This window comes from Amphibalanus amphitrite, unplaced genomic scaffold (genome assembly GCF_019059575.1).
Source record: "Amphibalanus amphitrite isolate SeventyFive unplaced genomic scaffold, NRLGWU_Aamphi_draft 000146F_arrow, whole genome shotgun sequence".
NCBI classification, from domain to species: Eukaryota; Metazoa; Arthropoda; class Thecostraca; order Balanomorpha; family Balanidae; genus Amphibalanus; species Amphibalanus amphitrite.
The window spans coordinates 299,918-326,482 of NW_024881641.1; the positions used below are offsets into that span (position 1 = coordinate 299,918).

The window sequence follows — 26,565 nt, forward strand, 5'->3', positions numbered from 1 at the left end:
AAATCCTCTTATCATATGAAAGCTTAAGGGAAATCCCTTATTTATTTGAAGCATGTTAACACTCGAGACGAGTTTCTATTGTCCGGGCAGAAACTCGAGATCCCAGTTCACGAAGCCGTGAGTGTGCCACTCGCGGCGGTTCTGTGCCATCAGCACCATCGGCTCCCCGGATTGAATCCGACTGTTCCGCTCGAGTCGGCCCGAGGCCCGCAGCTCAGACAGTGCTTTTGTTCTCCCACTGTGGCCGTATGCGGGGGCTGGGGCTTTGTGGTCCCATGGGAGAGCTTCAGGGGTAACTACGCAGGGTCACTTAGACCTTGAGTGTGTCGACGATTTCATCGTCTAACCATGAAACAGACATAAGTGATCAGCGAAGGATTTGAGCGAAGGGAGACATGTATTCACAATTTCACAAAAGTAGTCTGTCATACGTGCAAAAGTGATTGCTGGATACGCGCTATGATCTTGGCTACATTGATGTTCATTTGCATATCATTCATAATCACCAACCATCATTTAAATCGCATGATTGCGGCATCAATCAGCAAATATTGAGAAAAGATTGCGTGATCTATCAACGAAAACAATGTCCATGATATCGCACTGAATCATGCCATCACCGTCCCGCGCGTCCCGGCCGGTGCCGAGTCGCTGTTGATTGGGTCGTCACCGAGTCGACTGGTCGCCACAGCGCCCGGCGTCACTGGCGGCGCGGGGCCTTTGAAAGCTCACCGGCCGATCAGTGGCAGCCTGCGGAGCGGCCGGCGCAGCGGCGCAGCTCCTCCCACTCCCTCCCTCCACCCATTCGACTCGGGCCACGGCGGGAGCAGACCGCAGACACTTGAACAGGGCCCCGCTAGCCACAGCGACTTCAATGGCGACTGGAACAGTAACATGGGCGCTATGAACGGCGGACCATGTGCGGGATCGTCCCGACCTGGAGTAGGGCAGTGCGGGACTGACAGTCTGGTATACAGGCGAGGGATTGCAGCGATGCTGTGCATACATTTCGTTTACTTGATTCATTTAATCCATTCATACTGTAGACCACGGGCCGCTTATAGGTTAGGCTGACAGGCCCATTGACATATAACATTATATTCTTTAATTCCCACCTAAATTTTTTTTTCAAGTTAACAGTATCGTTTACAATCAAGACTCAAACACACGTAAAACCGACTCGTTTGACATTTGACGTTTAGCAACATTCACGGACAGTGGCATACGCTCCACCGTCCAACACTTCTCTGTTAACCCTCGACGGACCTATTGGTTTTCTATACAAGCATTCTATATTTTTACAGGGTGTTACAAAAAAGGGAGCCCCCAAACTTATATTGCTTTTATCTCCGAAACCGTATGTCCTACGATAATGAGAGACCCCTTGTTGGAAAGAACGGTCAATTTCGGTTCTAGTAGGCTACCTAGTGTGGTTCTGAATGATCACGTATTACACCGAGAACGACCAGAACAAAATGTGTTGCGAGATCGAGTGAAACTTGGCGACGGCGGTATGCCCCGCCTAACTATTATTGCTTTTGTTAGTTGAGAGGCAGCGTCTCAGTCCTTCGTGTATTCGTACACACTCAGCACGCGCGGGCGGCGACCCTCCAGCCCTCGACCTCTCACACGTCTGCTCCTCGGGCCGCAGCCTCGACCTTCGCCGCCGCACCGGTCGCAGCGGCGCGCCCAGTCAGAGGCATGGCGCAGAGGCGCGTCCAGCCGCGCGCCGGGAGGGGCGCTACACCCGGGCGGCGTCGGCGCACAGCACCCACGCAAACGCCGCCCCACATACCTCCCCCCATAAAGGTTCGACCCACAATCCTTCCAAAAATATGTACATACAACTCAAAACAACAACAAAACCGCAACAAAAAGGACCATAATGCAACCGCAACACGAGGTCCACGACGCACCGCGACGTCAAACACCCAAGTACAACGCACATGTTTCGCCCTGCACCGCAGTCACTACACGACACCGTCTCTCTGTCCCCTCCCCCCTTCGCCATCCATCGAGCGTGTCGATAACGAGCACGTCGTTAGCTTGGCGCACTTAGCGGGCAAATGTGTCGCTAAGCTTCTTTTGAATCTTGTCGTAGCCGAGCGCGGTGAGGTGGATGCCGTCCGGGCAGAACCACCTGCTCGCGACATCGCTCCTGACCAGATGGCGGCGCTTCACCATACAGGTCAGCGCGCGGCCCAGATACGGTAAAAACCGTAGTCCTCGTGCCAGGGCCGCCTCCCGCAGGGCGAGGTCCGCCCGGAACGCCGCCGTGTCCTCGTAGCGGGCTCCGGCGTCACACCACAGCCGTGGAGTCGGACCTGCTAACAGAACGTCGTAAGACTGGAGCTCAGCCAACACGGCGCCCACATCATTCTGACATAGACCCACAGGCGTGTCGTGGGGCCTTCCATATGCATCGTTCCCCCCAAGCCACACAAAAATCCTCCCCAGGCTGAGGTTATGATCGCTAGCCGAATCCCGCCACTGCTCAACATGCTCCCGAACCCTTTTCCGCTCTTTATTCCAAGTGTTCCCCCGAATGGCCAAGTTGAGAATGTAATCCCCTGCACCCACCGCGAGTTTTAGTCCCACTGCTAGGCTATCCCCTATGATCAAGTGCAGCCTTCCTTCCGGGGCTGGGTGGGGCATCTGCCGCGTGCTGGCCGCCGTTCCTGAGCCCGGGACCGCCTCTCCTACCAACGTTACCCGGAAAGCAGGCTCCTGTAGCAGCTGTCTCAGGTCAGATGCCACCTCATCAGCTGGCCCAAAGCCAGCACCCTCGTCCTCAGGTCGTGGGGACGTGTACATATTTATTATTTCTTTCAAGTCCTCGTCGTACTGTCCTTGCCCCATCGCCTCGGCCTCAGCGAGGAGCGCGTCGACAGCATCGACCTTGGGCTCACTACCGTCGGGTTCAATCGGTGGTTCCACCATCGAACGATCGAATGGTGCCCCGTCTAGCTCTGCGCTTTTTGCTGTTGCGGTGGCTACCTTACCATCTGGAGGCGCTTTTGAAGGTCCAGATGGCGCTCGGTTCCTCTCCAAGGCCTCCACCCGTAGGAGCAGCTCGTCCACCTGGTCCTGGAGGTCGACGCAGCGATCCTCCAGACGCCTGCAGCGCTCCGTCGACGGAACGACGTCCTCTCCTCCAACTTCCACGCCTTCAGCGTCCATACCTGGCGGCATAATACAATTGATACGCATCGACAGACATGCATGGTTTCCTTCCTTAACTTATTCATAGTTAGGGTCACAGGTCACACAGCCGCCATTCACAGGGCTGGATACCTTACCGGAGGCCGGGATACTCTCCCGTATCGTGTGGTGTATGTGCTCGTCAGTTGTGGTGTTTGTCCCGCAGCCGTATCACTGGGCATCTGCAAAAAGTGTATAAATGGACTACTCTTCGTGATCATGTTAGAGTCCCGAGATACCCGCTCGTCAGTCCTTTGTTTGTGTTGGTCAGGCGTAGTCTCGTCAGTGGTCTGCTGTCCGTGTTGTTCGGGGGTAACTGGTCGTTCGGCTGGATCGTCTTTCCTTCGAAGTTTCATGGGTTTCAGATGATTGTGATGAACGTTGGTCTCCTTACCACCGGGCATGCTGACCTTGTAGGTGACTCCGTCTCCTTCCGGACCGTGCCTTCTTAAAATGGTCGCAGGGCCTTTGTAATGAAGGGCCAGCTTACGTTTACCTCCGACGTGAGCCGTATGGTCCCTCACCCACACTTTTTGACCTGGCACATATTCAACCTCTCGTGCCGACTCGTTTTGTGTTTTTGTCATGTCGTTGGAGGCCTTGTCGATGTTTTCGCGAACCTTGTTGTATGCATGTCTGAGTTGGCGCAGCTTGTTTTCGACATGCGTGTCGACCATCGACACGTCGCGCTTCTGGTTGAAAAGCTCATCGACTGGCAGGCGTGCCTCATACCCATGCACGAGGAAAAATGGGGTAAATCCGGTCACCGAGTGTTTGGACGTGTTGTATGCAAAGGTGAGGAAAGCCAAATGTTCGTCCCAATCAGATCCGCACGGTTTGATAAATTTCGAGCACATGTCCTTGAGTGTGCGGTTGAAGCGCTCTACCATGCCATCGCTCTCAGGCCGATAGGGTGATGTCCGAGTTTTTTCGATTCCTAGTCGTTTGCACAGGGACTGGAAGACCGCAGACTCAAACTGGCGACCTTGATCGCTGTGAAGGCGTTCTGGCACCCCTTGCCGCAATACCATGTCCAGAAGACAGCCAGATACAGTTTCAGCTGTCTGGTTCTGCATGGGGTAGGCAAAGACGTATTTGGTAAAGTAGTCCATTGCTACTAAAGCGTATCTATTACCGCGAGCCGACATCGGCATCTCGGTGATATCGATAGCCACTCTTTCAAATGGCCTCGAATAGGATTCGGTTCGGAGAGTTGCTTGCATCTGTGGTGCTGGGCGACTGCGTCGTTGACAGGTCTCGCAAGTTTCGCAGTAGCGGGCGATGTCCCCGCTCATCCCCAGCCAAAAAAACCTGGTTGCTGCTCTCTCGAGAGTTCTGTCGGTTCCCAGATGACCGGCAGTCACATCGTCATGTAGCATGTTCAGGACTGTTTCATGATAGGTTTTTGGAAGAACAATGACCGAGTTGTCGCTGTCGCCATGTCGCCTTAGTTTTAGAACTCCCTGTTCGACCGTGAGCTGGTCGAATAATCGAGCCATGCTACGCAGTGAGCTGTTCTTTTTCCTTAGTTCTTTTTTTGAAGGAAGCCTCTTGGCTACCAACCAGTTCCTGACCTCAGCCAGTAAGGGGTCGAGCTCCTGCTCGAATCGCAGCTTTTCGAGGGGGATGTCTTCTCGACCGCCCTGGTGGTCGGCTGCGAGAAGCTCTTTGGCCTCAGTCTCGGCTGTGGAGTCGGTGACGTCAGCGACAGGTCTCGACAGAGCGTCAGCATTTCCATTGTCGCAGCCTTTTCGGTACTCAACGATGAAATCGTATGTGCTGAGTTCGATTGCCCATCTGCCACGTCGTCCCGTGGCGTCTCCGTCGACATTGATCGAGCGGGGAATGTTCTTGAGCGGTTTGTGGTCCGTCATCACCGTGAACGTTGTGGCAGCCAAATATGGGCGAAAATGTCTAATAGCCCATACAATTGCCCAAAGTTCTTTATCATACGTCGGCCATCGACGTTCACTCTTGTTGAGCACCTTGCTGGCGTAGGCGATCACCCTCTCATCGCCGTTGATGGTCTCCGTCAACACCGCTCCGACTGCAGTGTTGGAGGCGTCGGTTGCAACCTTGAACTCGCCCTTGCAGGTTGGCAGGGTGAGGATTGGCGCCGACGTCAGCTTCGTTTTAGTGCTTTCAAAGCTTTCCACCAGCTCTTCAGTCCATTCTACAGTACCCTTTTTCTCAGCAGCTTCTCTGATGGGTCGCACGAGGTCAGAATAGTTGGGCACGAATCGCGAGTAGTACCCTGCGAGCCCTAGAAAACTCTTCAGCTCTTCGGCTTTCTGTGGTCGAGGCCAGTGACGCACCTTCTCTATGTTTGCTGGGTCTGGCTCCACACCGCTCTTCCCCACCTTGTGTCCGAGGAATACTACCTCGTCGCGGGCTAGACAGCACTTCCTTGGCTTTAGTTTCATCCCTGCTGCCCTGATCCTTTGAAAGACCTCCTCCAGGTTTTTGAGATGATCGTCTTGATCCTTTCCGAAGACAATAATGTCGTCTATGTACACCAGGCAGCTTTTTGAGTCCATTCCAGCCAGCACTAGTTCCATCAGTCGTTGGAACGTGGCTCCAGCGTTCTTGAGGCCGAAAGGCATGGACCGGAAGTGGTGCAGGCCTTTTCCCGTGCTGAAAGCGGTTTTCTCTCGGTCTTTTTCAGCGACATCAACCTGCCAGTAGCCTGAGGCCATGTCGAGGGTGGAGAACAGGCTTGCCCCCGCGAGGCTGTCGAGGCTGTCATCCACCCTCGGGAGAGGGACTGGCAGACTTTGGGTGACAGAGTTCACTGCTCGAAGATCGACGCAGAATCTGAAACTGCCGTCTTTTTTCTTGGCCAGAACGATGGGTGAGCACCAAGGGCTGGAACTCTCCTCGATTATTCCCTCTTTCAACATCTTTTCTTTTTGTCTTTCCACCTCTTCTCTTAGTTTCATTGGGATCCGTCGTGGCCTTTGTCGGATCGGAGCCGCGCCTCCAGTTTCGATGTGATGTTGTAGAAGCTTTGTTTTTCCAATGTCGGACTCTCCCGTGCTGAAGATATCCTGGTATCGTGACACAAGTTGTGTTAGCGAGGTCTTGCCACTCTCTGAAAGGGCAGTAGATTCGAGTTTGAGCTCGCTTAAGAGATCATCGAGCGTCCCTGCACTGAGTTCAGCTGAAGCCGCTGAAGGGCTCGGGACGTCGTACATACCCTTGCCATTTTCTTGAATGGAGTACAGTGTACCGATTTCTGTGCCTGGAGGGATCGTTACTGCCTTGCCTCCGATGTTGGCGACCTGAACCGGCACGGTTGCCTCGCTCGTCACTTCTGCAACTAAACGAGGGACCCTCCACTCTTGGCTGCTCTCAACTGAGTGAGGTTCTAGAACACCCTCCCAAGTGGCTTCTTTAGTGATTTTAACGCCTCCATCTGGGATCTCGACCTCGGCCTGAACGAGGGTCTGAGACCTAGCGGGGATGGTGACTGAGGCACAAGTGACCACCCTTGCTCGTAGCGGTCGTAACTCAGAATATGTTGGTAAAGGAATCTCGACATTCCCCACTCTGAAAACCCCTGCCCTGTCATCTAGCACTGTTTTGTGCTGGCAGCAGAAGTCTCGGCCGAGAACGACCTGGTAGATCAAGCCTGGAATGACCAACATAGGCTGGATGAACTGCGAGGTTTGTATCGAGAACGACACTTCTGCTTGTGTGTTGACTTGTATTTTCTGCCCGTTTGCCTGCGTTATTGTTCCAAAATTTCCTTTGTGGGACGCTCCTTTCTGTACAGCCGCTCGGGCGAATTCTTGTCCAATCATTGACGTATCGGCTCCGGAATCAACGAGGGCCCATACACTGCGTCCTTCGACTTCGATTTTGATCGCTGAAGCGCGTTTGGGGCTTGCTTCTTGTTCATCTCCGACTGGTGCTTGCCCTTCAGCACCAGTCATTGACCGTTTCCCTGTTGCATGCTCTGGGGTGGTCCGGCTGGGTACTGTGGACTCCTGCCACCGTTTTGTCTCCAACAGTCGGCCGCCCAGTGTCCTTGCCTCCCGCAATTCAAACAGCTCACGTGTCCCATGTTTTGTGGGGCGCTCGACAAACCGAGGCCACCCGCCGAAACCGGCGTTCTCCAGCATTCGGCTACCGAATGTCCGCGTCTCCCGCATCCAAAACACTGTAGGCTCTTAGGTGCGTTGGGTGCCGTCCCTCGGTTCCCGGCTGTCGCCCCCGGGGGCCTAACTTGCCCTGGCTGGCGTCTGTTCAAAAGCTGCGGACAATTGCGCTTGAAATGGTTGGTATCGCCACACTGGAAACAGCCACGCTGATTGCTGCTGATCGCGTTTGGTGTTCCGTTTGTGCCTCGTTTTATTTGAGCCTTTACCTCCCTTAATTCGTCTTTTAACTCACCAATCATCGCCAGAACCTCTGTTGTGTCTGTGCGGTCGCCTCCTGTGTTCCGTGGGCTTTCGCTGGCTGTAGTGTGGCTGGAGGGCATGACCGTCTGCGTGTCCTGACCACCTAACGTGCGCATAACAGACAAGGTGTTTTCTTTTTCTTGGACTTTTTGGGCTACACGAATGGCTTGCTGTAGAGACAGCACAGCGTCATCGTTGTGCAGCTTTTCTTGCAGTTTCAGGTCACTGAGGCCGCACAAGAAATGTTCTAAGGCTGTCTGGTCGAGATGAGCACTGGACAGTCCCGGATTTCCTATATTTGTAAGCTTTCGGACGCGATCTGCAAACGCCTCCGTGCTTTCTCCCGGTTGTTGACGTACCTGACGGAGTTCTGCATTCGCGCGTCGTGGATCGACGTTGGCTCCAAATTTCCTTTGCAACGCGCCCTTGAGGATTTTGTAACTTTTCCTCTCATCCCTCCCTAATTTTCCGCAAACGTCGAGGGCAGTGCCGTCTAATACATCGAGCAGCACAGTGGCTAGGCTTGTCTCGTCCAGCTCACTAAAGCGGGTTTCAAAACGAAATATCCATGTTTCCCAATTTTCATCTTTCAGACCGCTAAATTTTTTTGTGTTGTGAACTTTCATATACAGTTCACTAGCCATTTCAGTTGCCCTCTACTGACAGAATCAATTATATTCTCAGTGTGGTGTCGCTAAACGATCACCTTATGATTATCTATAATGTCTACAATTATGTACGGCAGAGAAAAATAACCGGGTTCAAGGCGTATTGTGAATATTGTAAACGACCTGGTATTTATCAAGAAGCTAATCGGAAACGACCACACCCCGATAAATTTCAGGTCGGAATCACCCAAAGAGCAATATCGGCAATCGATATAGGAGGCGATTGTGTCGTATAAACGATCACGCTAACCAGTGCATATTCATTGAAATAAGGAGCGAAAAGGCTTACCTTGACCGCGCCAATGTTAGTTGAGAGGCAGCGTCTCAGTCCTTCGTGTATTCGTACACACTCAGCACGCGCGGGCGGCGACCCTCCAGCCCTCGACCTCTCACACGTCTGCTCCTCGGGCCGCAGCCTCGACCTTCGCCGCCGCACCGGTCGCAGCGGCGCGCCCAGTCAGAGGCATGGCGCAGAGGCGCGTCCAGCCGCGCGCCGGGAGGGGCGCTACACCCGGGCGGCGTCGGCGCACAGCACCCACGCAAACGCCGCCCCACACTTTTATCTCCAAAACCGTATGTCCTACGATAATGAAAGACCCCTTGTTGGAAAGAACGGTCAATTTCGGTTCTAGTAGGCTACCTAGTGTGGCTCTGAATGATTACGTATTACACCGAGAACGACCAGAACAAAATGTGTTGCGAGATCGGGTGAAACACGGCGACGGCGGTAAAAGTGTATTGCTGACGGCAACGCACGACCGATATTGGAGTGGTCAAAATACTGGTTGAACTAGGTCATCCATTCAGTCTTCATTTTTTTTTATGATAAAAGTTCACGCGCGAAGAATGAATAAAAGCACGTGAACTGAAATATGCAGTCAGATGTGAGAAATTTTAACCATATCCGTTACCCCTAAATATTTCACTAAGAATTTGGTATTGAATTGTGCTTTTCACAATGCTGGTCGTGTTGTGCAAGCTATGTAACAGAATTACGACCTATCTGGATGGAATTCGATTGCTCTTTCTAATGAGCGGCTTTCCAAAGCTGTAGGATACACGGTTGCGGAGATACAGTCGATCTTAGTTAGGGGGATCACTTTTTTTGGAACACCCTGTAGTATGTTTACATACTATTTTTTTCTAGGCCAAGGGGGGTTGACGTGTACGACCCCCTCTCTCGCCGTTTCCCCCCTGATGGAGCTAGCCTAGAGCGTTGTGGAAAAAACGAGCGTGTGCGCCGTTACGAGACACAGCGACGGGTACCCGATTTTAATGTCTCAGGTCAACCGGTGACATCTGAGGTCAGGCCAAGTGACCCAAAGTATGGATTCAGTTTTCATAAATAACTTTGCAAACAACGGTCGCAGAGCCGCGATTTTGGCATCATCGTGTTCGCCTCGTTCAGGCGCGTCGAATGGTCAACTTTTTGCTTGGGTGAGGCCAAGTTCAGATGTTGACTTCGGGTTAAGGTCATGTCAGTGCCCACAGGTCACGAAACTAGTCAAATAAGGTCATATTGCATATCATTCGCTTCGGCAGGTCTTCCTGAATCCATTGGTCGCTATTCCCGACTCGCTAGCTCAATTTGATCGGGAGTTATTGATGAAAAACTATTATGGCCCAAGTGACGTCATGAATGACGTCACGCAAGGTCAACAAGGCAAAATCAAAGCATCGCACATTGCAAGGAGTGCAAGAAATTAGATTCCGTGTGCTTGAGCCACCTAGTTTGAGATCGTTCCCGGCGCTAAAATGGCAGTTTTCATTTTCCCCTTTGACAATGGTGAGGTTACGTGACCGACCTGACCTCATGTGACCTTTAGGAAAAATCCGAGATACCTATGCAAGTTGTGAGACCTCTGGAGGATACTACATCCTGTAAGTTGCATCTCCTTGTATAAGTTCCTCTGGCACTGAGGGCGTTGCGAAGTTGCGACATCTGAGGACCTTGCAGAGGTTCACTTATGACGTCATAGTCCAGTGACCTGATCTGACCTAAAAATGCGGTTGGTGTCAAAAGATGCGGCTTGGATCAACTGCCAGGCATGCCAAGCTTCGGCTTTCTATCGCCGGCGTGTTCGGAGCTATCGCGAAAAAAAACGGGGGGCTGCACCCCCCACCCCTCGGCCGGCGAGGGTTAAATGTTTCCAGACAACTTTCCCTATTGACTTTTCGAAAAGGGGAAACAAGGAAGCTGAGCCATATGTAGGTGTTTCTCTCGTCAATACTCCTCGACAAAAGCCGTCGTATTTGCTTCCTAAGCCCATCGCCGGCACAGGCCATTTTACGTCCTTCGACGATACAATTAGGGGGTGGGTGGTACGACCCGCATTTGGCCTATAATTTAGCATATAGAGCCTCGTTGAAAAAACGAGCGTGTTGCCCGTGACGAGAAGAAGCCGATGATACCAGATTTTAATGTCCTAGGTCATTGGTTGACCTGAGGTCAGGTCAATGACCCAAAGGTCGGGAAAATCGGGACCTGTTAGAACGTCGTTAAGTGTGGCTGCTATGAGGGTTTTCGGGGTGCTGATCACGAACATATACTGTTAGTTTTGATCACGGATGTTGTCTTCATGCATTGGTCAGGTCGGGTCAACCAGTAGGCCCAGCCAGCAATTCGCTTGGGCTGAACTGTGGCAAGCGTCGGGCAGCTTGGGCTTAGCTTGGGTTTGCCCACTTTGATCAAAACCAATGTATTTTTTACTAGGGCTGAGCTGGGGCATGCCGCAGCAATGCCCACGTGCGGATAGCAGTAGCTCAGCCCGACATCTGCCCGCGCATCCAAAACAGGCTTAACTTGGGCGGAGCGCGGGCTGATCAGGCTGGCTGTGTCCTTCGGCTAACTGGAGTAAAGCCGGAGCTTAGCCATACTTGTTCGGCTGTTCGCGCATGCGCAGTTCTGCGCCAATCATGTGCAGCGTTTGTGCAAGTCTGCGCGCTGTGCGACGAAACGACACACCGGTGTTGGGGCATTTGGTGGTTGATGTTTGGGCGCGTGTGACAGCGCGAAGAAGGGATAGTGCTCACTGCTCTTATCAAGTGGACTGGCATGGAGTTTTACGGTAGGTAAGTGTATTGAATGGTGCGCTTGATCGCATGTAAACGTCATGATTTTGACTGAGTTTCACGCCATCAAACATGAAGTTGAATAGCTGTTCAGCCTGGCGACTCATACCCTCGCTCAGAAAAGCTGCATTCCGTGCCTTTATATCTTTGTGAAATACCAGCACTTCTGACCCAGGAAAATGAAATACAAAACACAAATATTTATCTACTTATCACCGAGCACGCTCATTCTCTGTCCGCATTTAAAATCAAATGAACATTTTATACGGATCAATGAGAAGTGCTTTTACAGTATTAATGCATCAATAAGTTATTTTTCAAGTAAACATGCAATGTAAATTAAATCAATTAATCTCTTTTTCAGGTACGTACCATTAGAGCAAATGGTTCCAAAAAATGGAATAGTTATACAAACCAGGACCGGGTGGACGACGCAGTCGCCCTCGCCAAGTGGTTTAGCGGAAACTGCCTGCTTATGATTAAGTAGGTAGGTATACTACATATACGGAAACTGCGCCGAAAGCTGGCCGACCACCTACTGCAGATGTGTGTGTGCGGAGGAGCCAGACGCCTCTAAAGCTCCCATTCACCAGAGTGAAGTTCCTTATAAACGATTGTTTGCTTATTGCTTTATGTCTCATGAGCGATTACTTGCTGTCCTTACTTTATGCTTTCGGTTGAGTGTTTAACCAAGTATTATGAACGGGGAGGGAGGCTAACGGGTCTTGTGATTGTTTTATAGTTTTGATGGCGTTTTTTCATGACTCATGCCATATTACTGCTGCAGTTTGCAGTCCATTGTTTCATGTATTTGTGTTTCATTTGACGTGTCTGTAGTCGTTTGAAATATACATTCAATCAAAGTCAAACACTACTTTCCTTTTGCAATGCTCGAGCCTCGATGACCGGTTAACAGAGCATATGAGTGACCGTAATTTTAAATATGCATTGAAACCGCACAACCTGCTGAAAGTGCATTGGCTGCTCCTTGCTACTTGATCCAGTGTGAAGCAAAAGCAAGATGAAGTCAAGTCGAGACTTGAGAAAACAGGAGCCGTCACTCGAGCCGAACCCGAGCAAAGCCACAGCAGTTTGCAATGTATAAACCCCATTCACTTCTATGGCTTAAGTCGGGATAGACAGGGCACACAGAGTGGGCTTGCCGGAGTTCAGCCCGCTCGGGCCCAGAGTAATCTCCATTATATAAATGGATTCACTGCTCGGGCTTAAATCGGGCTAACGCCAATCGTCGCTCAACTAGGGCTAAACTACGGCTGTCCGGAGCTCGCAGAGCGGGCATACCTCCGGCAGAGCATGGGCTTTAGTCGGCGTTTTTGTGTCATACGCCGACTTTAGCCAAAGCCCTAGCCAACTTTAGCCCGACTAAAAATCTCGGGCAATCCGCACTAGAGCCTGCTTGGGCCCGGAGCAAAATTGCTGGCTGGGGGGGTACTGCTGGGTATTCGTAGTAGGTGTCAACTGCCTCTGAAAGCTTCGCAACATGTTACGTAGGCACCATAACTACTTTGTAAATGCTCAAATGATTGCTAAATTCGAATTCAGCTCCAAAAACTAGCCAAGAAACATGTAAACCTCGAAAAAGTGAGCCGAGGTCATCAAAGGTTAGTGACCTGACCTGATCTTCAGGTGACCTTGACAGTTGACACCCACCCTTATGCGCATCGTATCACATGTTTGAACGCTTGAAACTACGGAAAGACTGCAAAAGTGCGGCTAATGCGAACCAACTGATACGCCGAGTCGCGATTCCGACCAAACATGGTCTAAAAAAGTAGGTCACAGGTCAAAGGTCATTTGGGTCAGGGACAGCGTCGTATAATTTTCAGGGTTAGGTGTTAAATTGATTAACGCGAGGATACTGAAAGTTTAGTCGCGATCGGCAGCTTTTTACGCGAGTTATTTGCGAAGAACCTTAGGTTGAGCAAGAGTACCTTGCATCACCCCTATCCCCCGGCCCCGTGCCGGCGAGGGTTTTAACCCGCGCACCGATTGGGGCCTGCGCCAACTTAGAACCGACGGGCGGCATTTGACCGCCCCCTCCCCCCCTGAGCTTTTCTCGAATAACTTTCGAACTAGCCAAGCTAGGAACAAACTAATAGCACCATCGTGATGCTCTCGTCAATCCGCATCGATATCGAATCATTTATGTGTTGTCCTTGAAAGGTCAAGGTCAAAGGTTGACCTCAGGTCACGTGACCTCAAAGTCATCATGTATATTTTTCGATGCGCCTTGACGAGCTGAACAAAACACAATGAGACCTTCCGCGTGGCCGTAGCTCGTTCCTGTAAGGAGTTATTAGCGAAAAACCTTGGTGACCCTTGATGATGTCACATGACCTTACAGTTCCCCGAGAGCAAAGAAGGCCTCAAAGTAGTCAAGGTTGATCGTGTATGAAGTAATTCATGGTATAAGGGCCATTCCGACGCGTTTTAGTGGAAAAAACAGGGGGTTGATTTTTCCTCCATTGACTTATAATTGGTAGGTCAAGAAATTGACCTGATCTCAGGTCATCGATACCAAAATTCAGAGATGAGCAGTTTGTAAATATCAATGACCTCATTATATCATACGACTTTCAAATGTCTCCGTCATCTACTGTAGCTCTACACGGTGACAAAGTTGCAAAAAAGTGATTTGAGGTTGGGTCATTCGAAGTGACCTGGTGACCTGACCTTGAAAGGTAGGAAGTTCAAACTTGCACACCATGTGACATGTGTACAATTGATCAGGGAAGTCATGTCAGATTTCGTGGCGCTACGCGCCGTAATTTTTCCGCTATTCACGAAAAACCTTAGAAAAACCTTAAAAACCGGTTAACCGCCCCCCCCCCCCTCGTCGGTGCGCGGTTAATTTATCGCGGGAAATTTTGAGCATGAAAAATGGTCGCTCGTCTGGTATGTTCCTATTGGGTATGCATAATTGCACATCCTGAAACATTGGGGCGAGTGGTCTATGATCATTCGCCCCAATGCTGGGGCCAACGCTGCTCAGTGCCACAGGCGAATCCGCGGGCCATTGACGCAACGCCCCAAAGCCCTATCCACCGCAGCGCCCGAAATCGATGGAAATGTACATTTTTTAATAGGAAGAAAACTAAACAACTTTTATTAGCAAAAAGCTTGCATGAAACTGGACAGCAAGAAATAAGAAATGTAATCCGAGGAGCTTTTGGAACTTGGATAACCTTTTTTATGGTATCGCCCCCCACCGTCTAAGACCGCCTATTTGAATCTGTCAGGGCTCGGTGCCCATAGGCCATATGTGGGCCCAATATTATAGCAAAGGGATAATCGTTCAAAGCAGCGATATTCTAGTACGTCTGAGAAAATATAAATAGGTCCATGCGTTGCAATCCATGTGATAGGGGTGAAATCCCCCAAACATTTAGCTGCGAAGTCATCGACAATATCCTCAAATCAGGCAGAAGCTTGAGCTTTAAAACGTGAAGAAAAATCATTTAGGTAGTAAATTCTTAAATGTTTTACCACAGATGAGATAGTACTAGCTCCTCCATGGCTTCACCTAGTGAGTATGCATATACCTAGGAAGTGATAAGGCATAACGAGAAACAATTTTTTTTTAACACGATTGCTCTCAGTTTTTCACTTAACCCGCGCCACGCTGGGGGGGGGGCAGAATCTGCCCCCCCCCGTTTTCGCCAATAACTTTGAAATGCGTTACGCCAGCGACGTCAAACTTTCAGTACCTTATCATACATCAATTTAAGACGTTTCCTGAAAATTTGAGCGAAATCTGTCGGAAAAGTGTTGAGAAAATATGGCGTTTTAGTGACGTCATGTCCGCCATTTTCGGCACAAAAACGGCAAAATTTCAAACGCCGCTAACATCTTCATTTTTAAAGAAATCAAGACGTAACAAAAAAGTTATACGTGATTCTACTTTGTCTATCAAATAGCTATCTCCGTTTTTAAATTTTTGATTTTGGCCCAATTTTTTCCTCTAAAAAACCTGACTTTTTTGGGAAAATAATTATAAAATCCTAAATTTTGAGTGTATCGAAAAAAAAACTGAATATATGTCAGAGAAGTGGTCTATGTGCACTATATAGTGGTGTCAATCGGAACTTGAATCTTCGGAATTCCGATTTTGTCCAATGTCCAATTCGGAATTCGGTTGGGCAATGGCAGCAGGCTTTGGACAACTTTGGACAACCACTTGCTACACCACATTTTTAATGCATAAATTTTTAATTTCATTTTTACACACATACACATTTTTAAAAAGTAGTCGTGTATAACATGGATTGGCTTAGAAAGCTCAGCTTTCGATATGATTAACACTTTTAAGCTTGTAATGGTACATGAAAAGCAAAATAAATGAGTCACCAGACAGTCACTACACGTTTCCATGACACGTCCAAAACGATTTAGCGAAATTTCACGAGCGCTTTCCTCGGAAACTAATTTAACTTATGCAAAAAATGAGCGTATATATGGTTTTAGGTAGCACTTATCCTATATTTGCATTCTTAAATTATGCCTAAATGCTATGATGGAGCAAATCCATTTTTCAAAATCGGCTTAGCTTGTGTCATGGAAACGTAACCAGTGTTGAGTGTAAACTATTGCGTAGGTGTCGGACATCTTTGGACAAATGGCTGGCTTGGACATTTTTGGACGGACAATCGACGTAAGCATTGGACATTGGACGGACTTTGGACATACGTTTTCTGAAATTGACACCACTGATGTGCACCTATTTACCAATTTTTTTAAGAATCGGTTCACAAATGTGGAAGTTGTTTAAAATTTTATGACGTCACGACACACAAAATTCTTGAAAAATGAATTTTTGGGAAATTCTAGACCTCGCACGGAAACAAAAATAGCACCATTCGATTTGCCGTAAAAAACTGCATCAGAAAGACACCTTTTTAGGCGTTAACAGCCAACTTCAAAATTTGACCTCACTTGACCTGACCTTGACCTGACCTCGACCTGAAATTCATCCAGATGTGGTCCATATCACTTATTGAGTGTGCCTATTGAATTCTATGAATAAAATGACCCATAAAACACGTGTCGCACATGCCCTTTTCTATATTTCGTTTTTGGTGACCTGACCTGACCTTGACCTTGACCTTTGCATGATATTGTTTGCAACAAATATTGTCTTGGTAGCCAAAAAAAAAAAACACGTTTTGGGCAATCAGTCTCAGTCCATTCTTCGGCAACTACGGTGCAAGGCCGATACTGTAGAAACTTGCATTTTGTACCCTTGACCTGACCTTGACCTGTCCTCTTACCTACTTAACCCTCGCCCGTATAGGGGAGGGGGGTCGAACGGACCCCTCCCATGGTTTTTCGCGAATAACTCGCGTAAAAAGCGGCCGATCGCGACGAAACTTTCAGTACCCTCGCGTTAATCAATTTTACACCTACTCTGAAAATTTCATGACCCTGACCCCGATGACCTTTGACCTGTGACCTACTTTTCGAGACCATGTTTGGCCGGAATCGCGATTTGGCGTATGTCGGCTCGCATTAGCCGCGCGTTTGCAGTCTTTTCGTGGTTTCAAGCGTTCAAACATGTGATATGATGTTGCCCCCATGCGTTAGGGTGGGTGTCAAGGTCACCTGAAGGTCAGGTCAGGTCATTGACCTTTGATGACCTCGGTTCACTTTTTCGAGTTTTACATGTTTCTAGGCCAGTTTTTGCACCTGAATTCGAATTTAGCAACCATTTGAACACTTACGAAGTATGTAGTTTTGGTGCCTTCGTAACATGTTACGAAGCTGTCAGAGGCGGTTGACACCTACTAGGAATACCCGGCAGGATCCCTACTGGTTGACCTGACCTGACCTGACCCGACCTGGACTAAATGCATGAAGACATCATCTGTGATCAAAACTAACATGCTATTCGTGATCAGCACCCCGAAAAACCCCGTAACAGCCACACTTTACGACGTTCTAAGAGGTCCCGATTTTCCCGACTTTTGGGTCATTGACTTGACCTGCAAGGTCAACCAATGACCTAGGACCTTAAAATTAGATATCATCGGCTTCCTCTCGTCACGGGCAACACGCTCGTTTTTTCCGCGAAGCTCTAGCTCGATCAGGGGCGAAACGGCAAGGGGGGGTCCAACGGATCCCCCCCCCCCCCTCATACGTTCGCGGCTGGAAAAACACCAATACGGGCGAGGGTTACGCAAAAAAAAAATGGGCTCTTAAGATCCGCCTTGTTGAGAGCTTTCGATTGCCGTTTTCCCCGTTTTTCTACGACCATCGGTTCGGAAGTTAGACGGGGGGGGCAGAATCTGTCCCCCCTCCCCAGCAGGGCGCGTAGGTATGGCTGAATGGCACGGCGGGGCGCGGGTCAACCCTCGCCGGACCTATTGGTTTTCTACTTACGCGCCGGCCGAGGGGGTATGACCCACTCTCGCCGTTTCGCCCCTTGTGGAGCTATGCGTCGCGGAAAAGCCGAGCGTGTGCGCCGCTACGAGACGCAGAGATTGATATCCGATTTTAAGGTCTTAAGTCAACCGGTGACCTCTGAGGTCAGGTCAAGTGCCCCAAGGCACGGTTCCGTTTTTGGTGAATAACTTCGCAAAAAAAGCGGCCGCAGAGTCGCGATTTTGGCAGTATCGTGTTCGCCTCGCTTAGGCGCGTCGAATTATATACTTTTTGTTTGGATGAGGTCAACTTAGGGTGTTGACCTTGGGTCACGGTCAGGACAGCGCCCCCAGGTCACGAACTTGGTCGAAGGAGGTCGTATATCATTCGATTCGGCAGGTCTTCCTGAGTCTATTGGTGGCTTTCCCGACCCGCTAGCTCAATTTGATCGGGAGTTAGGTATTGACGAAAAACTAATATGACCCTAAATCCTAATGACGTCATAAATGACGTCGCGCAAGGTCAACATTGCAAAAGTGACGCATCGAACCTTACAAGGAGTGCATGAAATCACGATTCGTGCTTGAGATAGTTGGAGATCGTTTCCGGCGCCAGAATAGCAGTTTTCATTTTTCCCCATTGACTTATACCTAATGGTGAGGTCACGAAAATGACCTGACCTCATATGACCTTTAGAAAAAATCCGAGATATACAAGCTATGAGACTCTTAATGGATACTAGGTCCTGCAAGTCTCATTTCCCTGTGAAAGCTCCTCTGGCAGTGAGAGCGTTGTGAATTTGCGACATATGAAGACCGTGCAGAGGTTCACTTATGACATCATAAGTCAGTGACCTGACCTGACCCGAAAATGCGGTTGGTGTGAAAAGATCCGGCTTGAATCAAAGATCAGGTATGCCAAGTTTCAGCTCTCTATCGCCGGCGTGTTCGGAGCTATCGCGAAAAAAACTATGGGGGGGCGGCACCCCCCTCCCCCCCCTCTAGGCCGGCGAGGGTAAATGCTGTTATTGGATGTTGTGAGATGTTCAGGTCTTTAGGCTATTTAGTTAACTAAAGCGGCAGCGCACGAGGTCAGATCGTGTGTTCATCTCGCGACGAGCGCACGTTCACATCAGCGATAAGTGCCGCTGCCTCAGGGAGCAGCGCTCACCGCTTTTGGTGAGGAAGACAGTGTCGATTTGCTGACGTCAGTCGAAATTGTCCAGTCACGCACTGAAGAGAGCCAATGAAGGCTGCCCAGCTGTCATCTGCACAGTGTGTCACTCACAATTTGTCACACGGCATTGATTACAGCTTAGTGGTAAAATGTCGTGTCACCCGATCTCTGGCAGGCTCGATTGAAACGGATATTCGTCACAATAAAAGTAACTATTTCAACATAAATGGTGATCATCATGCAGTCACAGGGTGAACTTCACCTTACATATAAGCATGACCAGTCCCAGTCGAGATCCGTGTTGCCTATGCTCGGAATGGCGCGGCGGCGGGAAAACTGCTACCATTGATGTGTCTATAGGCGCACGGCCGGATTTAGGCTCACCGCCTGAATCCGATAGGAAAGCATGCGTCACAAGAAAAAACAATGAAACACAAGACGTCACCGCACGATGTCGAATAGCTTACAAGTAAGTCAATCGGTTGTCGTAACGAGGCACATGCAATACTTCATAACAATGTTGTACCTGGTAAAGTAGATCAAATTGATCCGCACTTGCTAGCTCTCACCGTCCGGCCGACATGGCGTAGTTGGAAGACCTATTTGGAAGTTTGCCTATAACAGCCTTAGCAGGAAGAGATTCGAGCTCTCGATGAACGTCAGCGACGCATGAATAACGACGTTCTTGGTGGTTGCCGACTGAGAAGAATGACGGTATGTCTTTACCTAACAATTCAGATGTCGGTTAGCCCACCAGGGCATTCGCTCACGGGTAAAGGATGCCGACGGCTCTGCCGATGTCGCCGGCAGAGTCCCGGCAGAGCGTCTGCCGCGCGAGAGCTCGCGGATGATGTCTGCTCAGTGCATCTGCATCGACTGATGTATACGTTGACCTCGAAAGGTCAAGGTCAAAGGTTGACCTCAGGTCACGTGACCTCGAGGTCATCATGTATATCATTCGATGCATCTTGACGAGCTGAACACAATGAGACCATCCGCGCGGCTGTATCTTGTTCCTGTACTGAGTTATTGGCAAAAAACCTTTGGTGACCTTTGATGACGTCACATGACCTTACAGCTGCCCAACAGCAAAACAGACCTCAAGGTAGTGAAGGTTGATCGTATATGAAGTCATGCATGGTATATGGGGCCATTCTGACCCGTTTTAGTGGTAAAAACAGGGAGTTGATTTTTCCCCCATTGACTTATTACGAGCGAGCGAGCGCAGCGAGCGAAGCGAAGTCTTTTCAATATAATGGAAAAATCTCAGTATGAGCGGCCCGGCCCGGCCCGGCCTGTAACGCTTTTGAGAGGCTTATATCTCAGCAACCGCTGGACCGATTGGCCTGCGGTCTTTTTTGCTGGGTAGCCCCATCCCTTCTACCCCGTTATTGACTACTTATGATACATCTCAGTGACGGCGTCGTGGCACGTGCCACGTGAGAAGTCAAGGGTGTACAAGCAGTTTTGCAGAAGTAATGATTTTGAGAGACCCATACATCAGCAGCGGCTTGAGCGATTGTCTTGCGGTAATTTTTATAGGGTAGGTGGCGTGCATCCCTTCTACCAAAGGTCGGATACTCGTGATCTTTGTGAGTGACCCCCACTGCACGTGCAAAATACAAAAAGAAGAGGTGCTAAATTTGCTCCCATTTCAGTAACTCGGTAATTACTGGGGTGATTTCGCGGAAACTTGGCATACAGGTAGGCAACCACCAGACAATGCATTCCAATGTGTTGCGGTTAGGGTGCTACTGCACGTGCGCACGTGCAGGGGGCGTTTCCAGATCTCGAGAACGGCTGAACCGATTGTGCTCAAATTTGGTACACGGTTGGGGACCGGTTAGTAGGGTACCGTGCAAAAGTCAGTTTGAACCCCGTTTGCACGTGCGCACGTGCAGAATGCCGCTTCCAGATCTCAGGAACGGCTGGGCCGATTGCGTTCAAATTTGGCACACCGCTAGCGACCGGTTAGAAGGGTGCTTTGCACAAGCCCGTTGGAAGTACCCTCTCGCCCTTCCGCACGTGCAGGGCTCACTATCTCGCTCGCTCGTTCTTCGCCCAAAAGGCGTTTTACTGGTAGCTACTAATGACCTAATAACATCCTGCGACTTTCAAAGACCTCCGACATCTACTGTAGCTCTGGCACGGTGACAAAGTTGCAAAAAAGTGACTTGAGGTTGGGTCATTCAAAGTGACCTGGTGACCTGACCTTAAAAGTTACGAGGTTAAAACTTGCACACCATGTGTAAAATTGATGAGGGAATAGTCGTACCAAATTTCGCGGCGCTACGCGACGCGGTGCTGGCACCTCACCTTTTGGTGTACCTAAATTATTTAAAAATCATAGGGTACAATTTCGGGTAATCGTGACGGACAGTTATTCAGCATTCAAGAAAATACATTGACGGCTCAGAATTGTACTCCGTGACCGCAGCGATATTACAAAAACTTTATCATATCTGGGTAATATCTCTGTTCTTTAGGGAGATCCTAGCCAAGATACCATACTAGCAACTAAAATACAGCTAAAAATACATAATTTTGCTATACGGGCAAACTTTTGGCATTCGCCCACCCCTTGAAAATTCGTCACCCGAGACCCTGCCGTTGTATTATTTCATTTATATACAAGATCAGTAAGTAAAGTAGATAAGCTTTGTGACGTCTTCCATCTTAGCTAGGAGATCTGGTCCGTTCCGCACACAGTGGCTACACCTTCACACATAGAAAAATATACGTAACAAGATCCGTGACCCTTTTTCCTTGTTACATTTTCACAATTAGGTACAGAGAGAATTCACACTTGCTATATCATGTCGCTCTATGGAGAGAAAAGTGTTGCTGAGAGAGCCTGAAGGAGCGGAGAAAAAGGGCCGTTTTTGCGCATATGGCGTCATTTATTCCGATCCGTCATCTCATGGCGAACGATAGTAAATCATCTTTTGAACTGGACCAGACAACGCTGGCCTGTCGAGGCCTCAGGGCTTGACTGATGCGTTTCGAAACTCGAGATATATCGCGCCCATAGGAGGGAACGAAAACTTAAAATTTACAAATACACCCTGTTCGTTAGGTATCATCTTGTTTTGCGTAACACACACATCACAAACAATTAAATAGGAAACACGTCCGAGTAAAATGAAGCTGCATTTATATCGGAAGACGCCTGGCCCTGGTCGTTTCCTACACGCTAACAACATAGTTAAGTTACTTCCGGGATACGCTCACTGCTTCCCCCGGTAGTGACGGACACACACCTACATATGCATGTCAGTGGACAGTCCCCATGCCACACCATCCTGTATTCATTCTATACGGTGAACTGATTGCCAGTCCCGCCCTTCCATGGTTCGCCGTTTGTCTGCTTCCATGCAGCGCCGCCGCCGCGCCGCCCGCCGGCGTCTCTGCCGACGGCCGGCGCAGCGCCGCGCGCCCAAGTTCAAGTCAGCGCCCGTGGCCCGGGGGTGGAGACGAACTTGGCACACCGACCAGTGAAAGTGGAGTATCGGGCGGCGACACGGCCGTCACGTGACCGGTGGGAGGCGCCGACCCGAGGGTCACGTGACGCGGGCCCGTAATTACGGAGGCTCCGTATAAATAGTATCTGAGGCGGGAGGGGAGCATCAGTGGTGCACAGCATCCGCCGTCGGACACAAACCGAGCGCCCTGCACGGCCGCCGACATGAGGGGATTTATCGTATTCAGCGGTGAGTCGACACTCGGACCGCCAACCACAGGGCTTAACACTTTACAGTGAAAACAGTATCTCGATAAGGTGCATTCGAATATAAAGACCGAAAACTTGGAAGGAACGATGCAAAATTTGAGTATTGGAACAAATTATAAGAAAAGAACCAAATATCGCTACCTGATTCATTTAATCGGCTACTGATTATGCATTCTGCTAAGCTCGTGCAACTAAGCTTGTTTCCATAAAAAGTTGCCTGCACACCTAAAGTGCATTGGTTATCTTACTCTACCCCGTAATTGCATAAAATACCTACCTACATTAGTGTTTCATTTGTAGTCCAAACCGTCATGCTACACGACCCCAAAAAGTTTTTTTGTTATTTGAGCGTTTTTGTGTTATTTTTGCCTCGTAGTTGTTTTTTCTGAATGTCTTATCGTCCGCACTTTGTCCCTGATACATCAATGCATCTGCAGTTAGATCAAGACGGTCCAACTGTAGGTAATGAGTCATCCCACAGCGAATCTCCAGGATCGCACCTCGGCGCAGCTTTGGTCGTCCTCAGAAGAGCTCATATGAACTGTTATTGGATTTCGGATCGTGTAAAGTGCAACTCTAGCCGTCCCTTAGTGGATCATTTTCGACCATCCCTCAGAGCAGCTCAGCTAGTCCCTCAGTGCAACTTTGGTTTTCCCTCATGGCAGCTCAGAATAACCTGCATCCCAGACCGTCATGCAGATGAGACCGCCCCTCAGCAACCCTCAGACCGTCCTAGTGTTGCAGCTCCTCCTGTCCAGTGTATTCGTGTGAACGCGGTGCCGCTGATCGCCGACTGTTTCCGCTGTCCACAGCTCTGGCTGTGTCACTGTCCCGCTGTCCCCCATGCCCGCTGTCCACAGCTCTGGCTGTGTCCCTGTCTCGCTAACAGCCGCCTGTTCCGCCTCATTCGCAGCGCTGGCCGCCCTAGCCACGGCTCAGAGCGGCTACAGCTACGGCGCCCCGCCCACCACGGCCAAGCCCGGCTACGACTACCAGGAGCCGAGCGACCCGTTCGGCGCCGGCAACAACCCCGGCGGCGCTGTGGTCAAGGTGAGGTCAAAGCCGCGACCCCGGCTGACCCGGCGACCCCGACCCGCCCACTTGTTGTGAAGACATGTCGAGGGCCGACCGGGGGTCATCTCGCTGAGAGTCGAAAACATGTCCCGTCGATGACGCAACTGCTCTGAATCTCTTCACGGAAACTTATTGCCCTATTATGTGTCATCTTTTTCGTGAATAAGATTCAAGTGCGACGACATTGAGCTGATTGGGGTATTATTTGGCAAAACTAGAGCTCCATGGAAGTTAGTTGGATGACAACCAAGAAGAGCTAGGAAAAGTGATCAAAAGTCCCCTGAGATGGCTGATCAGTCTTCGTAAATATTTGATCGTCTAACTTCTTTCTCGATTGATGTGATGGCATTTGGTTTTCTCTGGTTGACTGAATGTCACTTTCTTTGACTGAGATTATTTCAGGTATTGCGGCTTGCGTTTGCTGAAACCCTTCTAATCAGATGTTTTTTTCCAGAACCCATTCACTTTCACATGAGACCCCTACTATCATCAACGCCGGAAAATAGGAATGTTTCGTGTTCTCCCTTCCCACGGCTAGCCCAATCCGCTGAATTGAGCCGGGAATGCCTGGAAATATCGCGTCACCTGCCAATTTTGGACATTGACCAGCGATCAGCCCATCCAGATAGTGTAGGTATACTTTGTCATGCAATCATGGAGAGCTGTCAATCTTACATCATAGCTTACATATCCAGCCATGATGTGTTTAACCTATAAGGTGTATGCAGTGATAAACGTTCTCGTCTTAACCAAAATGGTATCCCTTCAAACTTATGGCCAGGGTGCCCATTTTAGTCACCGCTAAGGCGACGCCGTCCTCTCCGCTGCCTTCACGCCCCAGCGGTTCTCCCTTACCCCCTCCACCGCCCCCTGAGACCGCCGTCAGCGACTGTGACCTGTCTGACCTGTGGGTGTGTCTGTGACGCCCCAGCCGTCCGCTGAGGAGGACCACCACCACGGCTCGTCGGACCCGCTGCAGTGGCTGCGTGACGCCGTGCCCGGAGAGCCCGGAGTCGACTACCCGATCTACGCCACCATCCCGCCCACCGGCTTCACCTGCGACGGACGCATTGCCGGTCAGTGGGCGGATAGCCGGCTGATAGCCCTCACACAGGGCTTCAGCTCAGCAGTATTCACTGATAGACGTCAAAAGGTCTTACAATCAGAACGGCACCTCATCCACAATGGACTATAAATATATGAATCATAGTTGTATTTCTCTAAAACGTTATTTCATTAGTGCAAATAGTAAGTCGTCAGTCGTATGGCTGGCTCTATAAACTGCAGTGTGCTCCCCTTTCTGATGTCTGATGAAGTTCATACTGGTCTGTGACTGCCGTCACTGTGTTGACCGTCCCTCCGTCCGGCGGCAGGTTACTACGCCGATGTGGAGGCCGGCTGCCAGCCGTTCCACGTGTGCAGCCCCGTGCCCGGCGGCGAGGCCATGAAGCTCTCCTTCCTCTGCCCCAACGGCACCATCTTCAACCAGGAGGGCTTCGCGTGTCAGTGGTGGAACGAGGTAGACTGCGACAGTGCCGAGCAGTTCTACTCCAAGAACGAGGAGATCGGCGTGGTGCCCGACTCGGCCGCCAGCAACAACGTCGGCAGCGTGGTGAACGGGCCGGCCAGCGAGCAGAACCAGTACCAGCCCCCGCAGACCACTCCGCGGCCCCAGTACCAGCCCCCGCAGACCACCCCGCGGCCCCAGTACCAGCCCCCGCAGACCTCGCGCCCCCGCCCGCAGCCGCAGCCCAGCCGCCCCCGTCCCCAGCCCGTGCGCCCGCAGCCGCAGCCCAGCCGCCCTCGTCCCCAGCCCGTGCGTCCCCAGCCGCAGCCCAGCCGCCCTCGTCCTCAGCCCGCGCGTCCGCAGCCGCAGCCCAGCCGCCCCCGTCCCCAGCCCGTGCGCCCGGTGCCCAACCAGTACATCCCGCCGACAACCACCACGACCACGCTGCGCCCGCCGCCGGGTCTCTACAACCTGCCGCACAACTGAGCAGCCGAGGAGCAGCCGAGTGCCAGGCCGCTGAGGCCGCCCTATTTATCGGAGTGAGTGTGAGCGTGAGTGAGCGAGTTCCGTTTGCCAGTGGTGTTCATGGTGTGCGAGACTGAGCGGCGGAACGGCAGGAGCAGCCGTGTCTTCTGTCTCTGTCAGCGCGACCGCCCAAGGCGGAGCTGAAACTCAGCGAGTGATGCGTCTTTCTTCTTTTGTGTAGTGCTCGTTTACTATGGACGTCAAACCCCTTGAGGCCCCACTTTTTTGCGATAATTTTTAAATGCGTCAACTCTCGTTGACAATATTCTGGCAATGTGTGTTTTAGAACCTGCCGAAACTTTTATTACTAAGGTATTTTGACGCCAAACGATTATGAAAGGTACTTCTCATTCACTCGTAATGTTAAATTTCACGGCACGAATCTGCTGTTTGGGTAGAGGCTACGCGCTCATGGGGTGGAGCCACGCAATGACGTCAGCGCTAAGCTCCGCCCTACCCCTCCGGCGCTCCTTGCCCGGCGACCGGTCACTCGCGTCTCTCGCTCCATTCAGGCTTGATGGTGGGTGGTAGCTGGTAGCGGTAGCGGGCGCTGGTAGATGGCATTTAGAGCAGATGGCGCTGGTGGCGGGGCTCGAGTGTGGCCGAGCGCAAGCCTCTGCCCGGGCCTGAATTGACCTTAGCATTACGAGTGAATGAGAAGTACCTTCCATAATCGTTTGGCGTCAAAATACCTTAGTAATAAAAGTTTCGGCAGGTTCTGAAACATACATTGCCAGAATATTGTCAACGAATGTTGACGCATTTAAAAATTATCGCCAAAAAGTGGGGTCTCAAGGGGTTTGACGTTCATAGTAGGCTTGTCTAGTCATA

At 50.5% G+C, this 26,565-nt stretch overlaps 2 protein-coding genes across 3 annotated transcripts; one reads left to right on the top strand and one right to left on the bottom strand.

Annotated features, from left to right (window-relative positions):
- Positions 1–1,877: 1,877 nt before the first annotated feature.
- LOC122382771 lies at positions 1,878–8,660 on the bottom strand. Of its 2 annotated transcripts, XM_043368561.1 has the most exons (3): positions 8,562–8,660; positions 3,003–3,182; positions 1,878–2,324 (listed from the first exon to the last, which is right to left on the bottom strand). In XM_043368561.1, the coding sequence occupies exons 2-3, from the start codon at positions 3,178–3,180 to the stop codon at positions 2,056–2,058; spliced, it is 447 nt and encodes a 148-aa protein (XP_043224496.1). In that variant the 5' UTR covers positions 3,181–3,182; positions 8,562–8,660; the 3' UTR covers positions 1,878–2,055. The 2 variants fall into 2 exon arrangements, with proteins under 2 accessions (XP_043224496.1, XP_043224495.1); XM_043368560.1 differs by lacking the exon at positions 8,562–8,660 and having other exon boundaries at positions 3,003–3,232.
- Positions 8,661–22,514: 13,854 nt separating this feature from the next.
- Positions 22,515–25,695, top strand: LOC122382777 (DNA-directed RNA polymerase II subunit RPB1-like). Its single transcript, XM_043368566.1, has 4 exons — positions 22,515–22,608; positions 23,542–23,678; positions 24,634–24,778; positions 25,076–25,695. The coding sequence occupies exons 1-4, from the start codon at positions 22,584–22,586 to the stop codon at positions 25,693–25,695; spliced, it is 927 nt and encodes a 308-aa protein (XP_043224501.1). The 5' UTR covers positions 22,515–22,583.
- Positions 25,696–26,565: the final 870 nt, after the last annotated feature.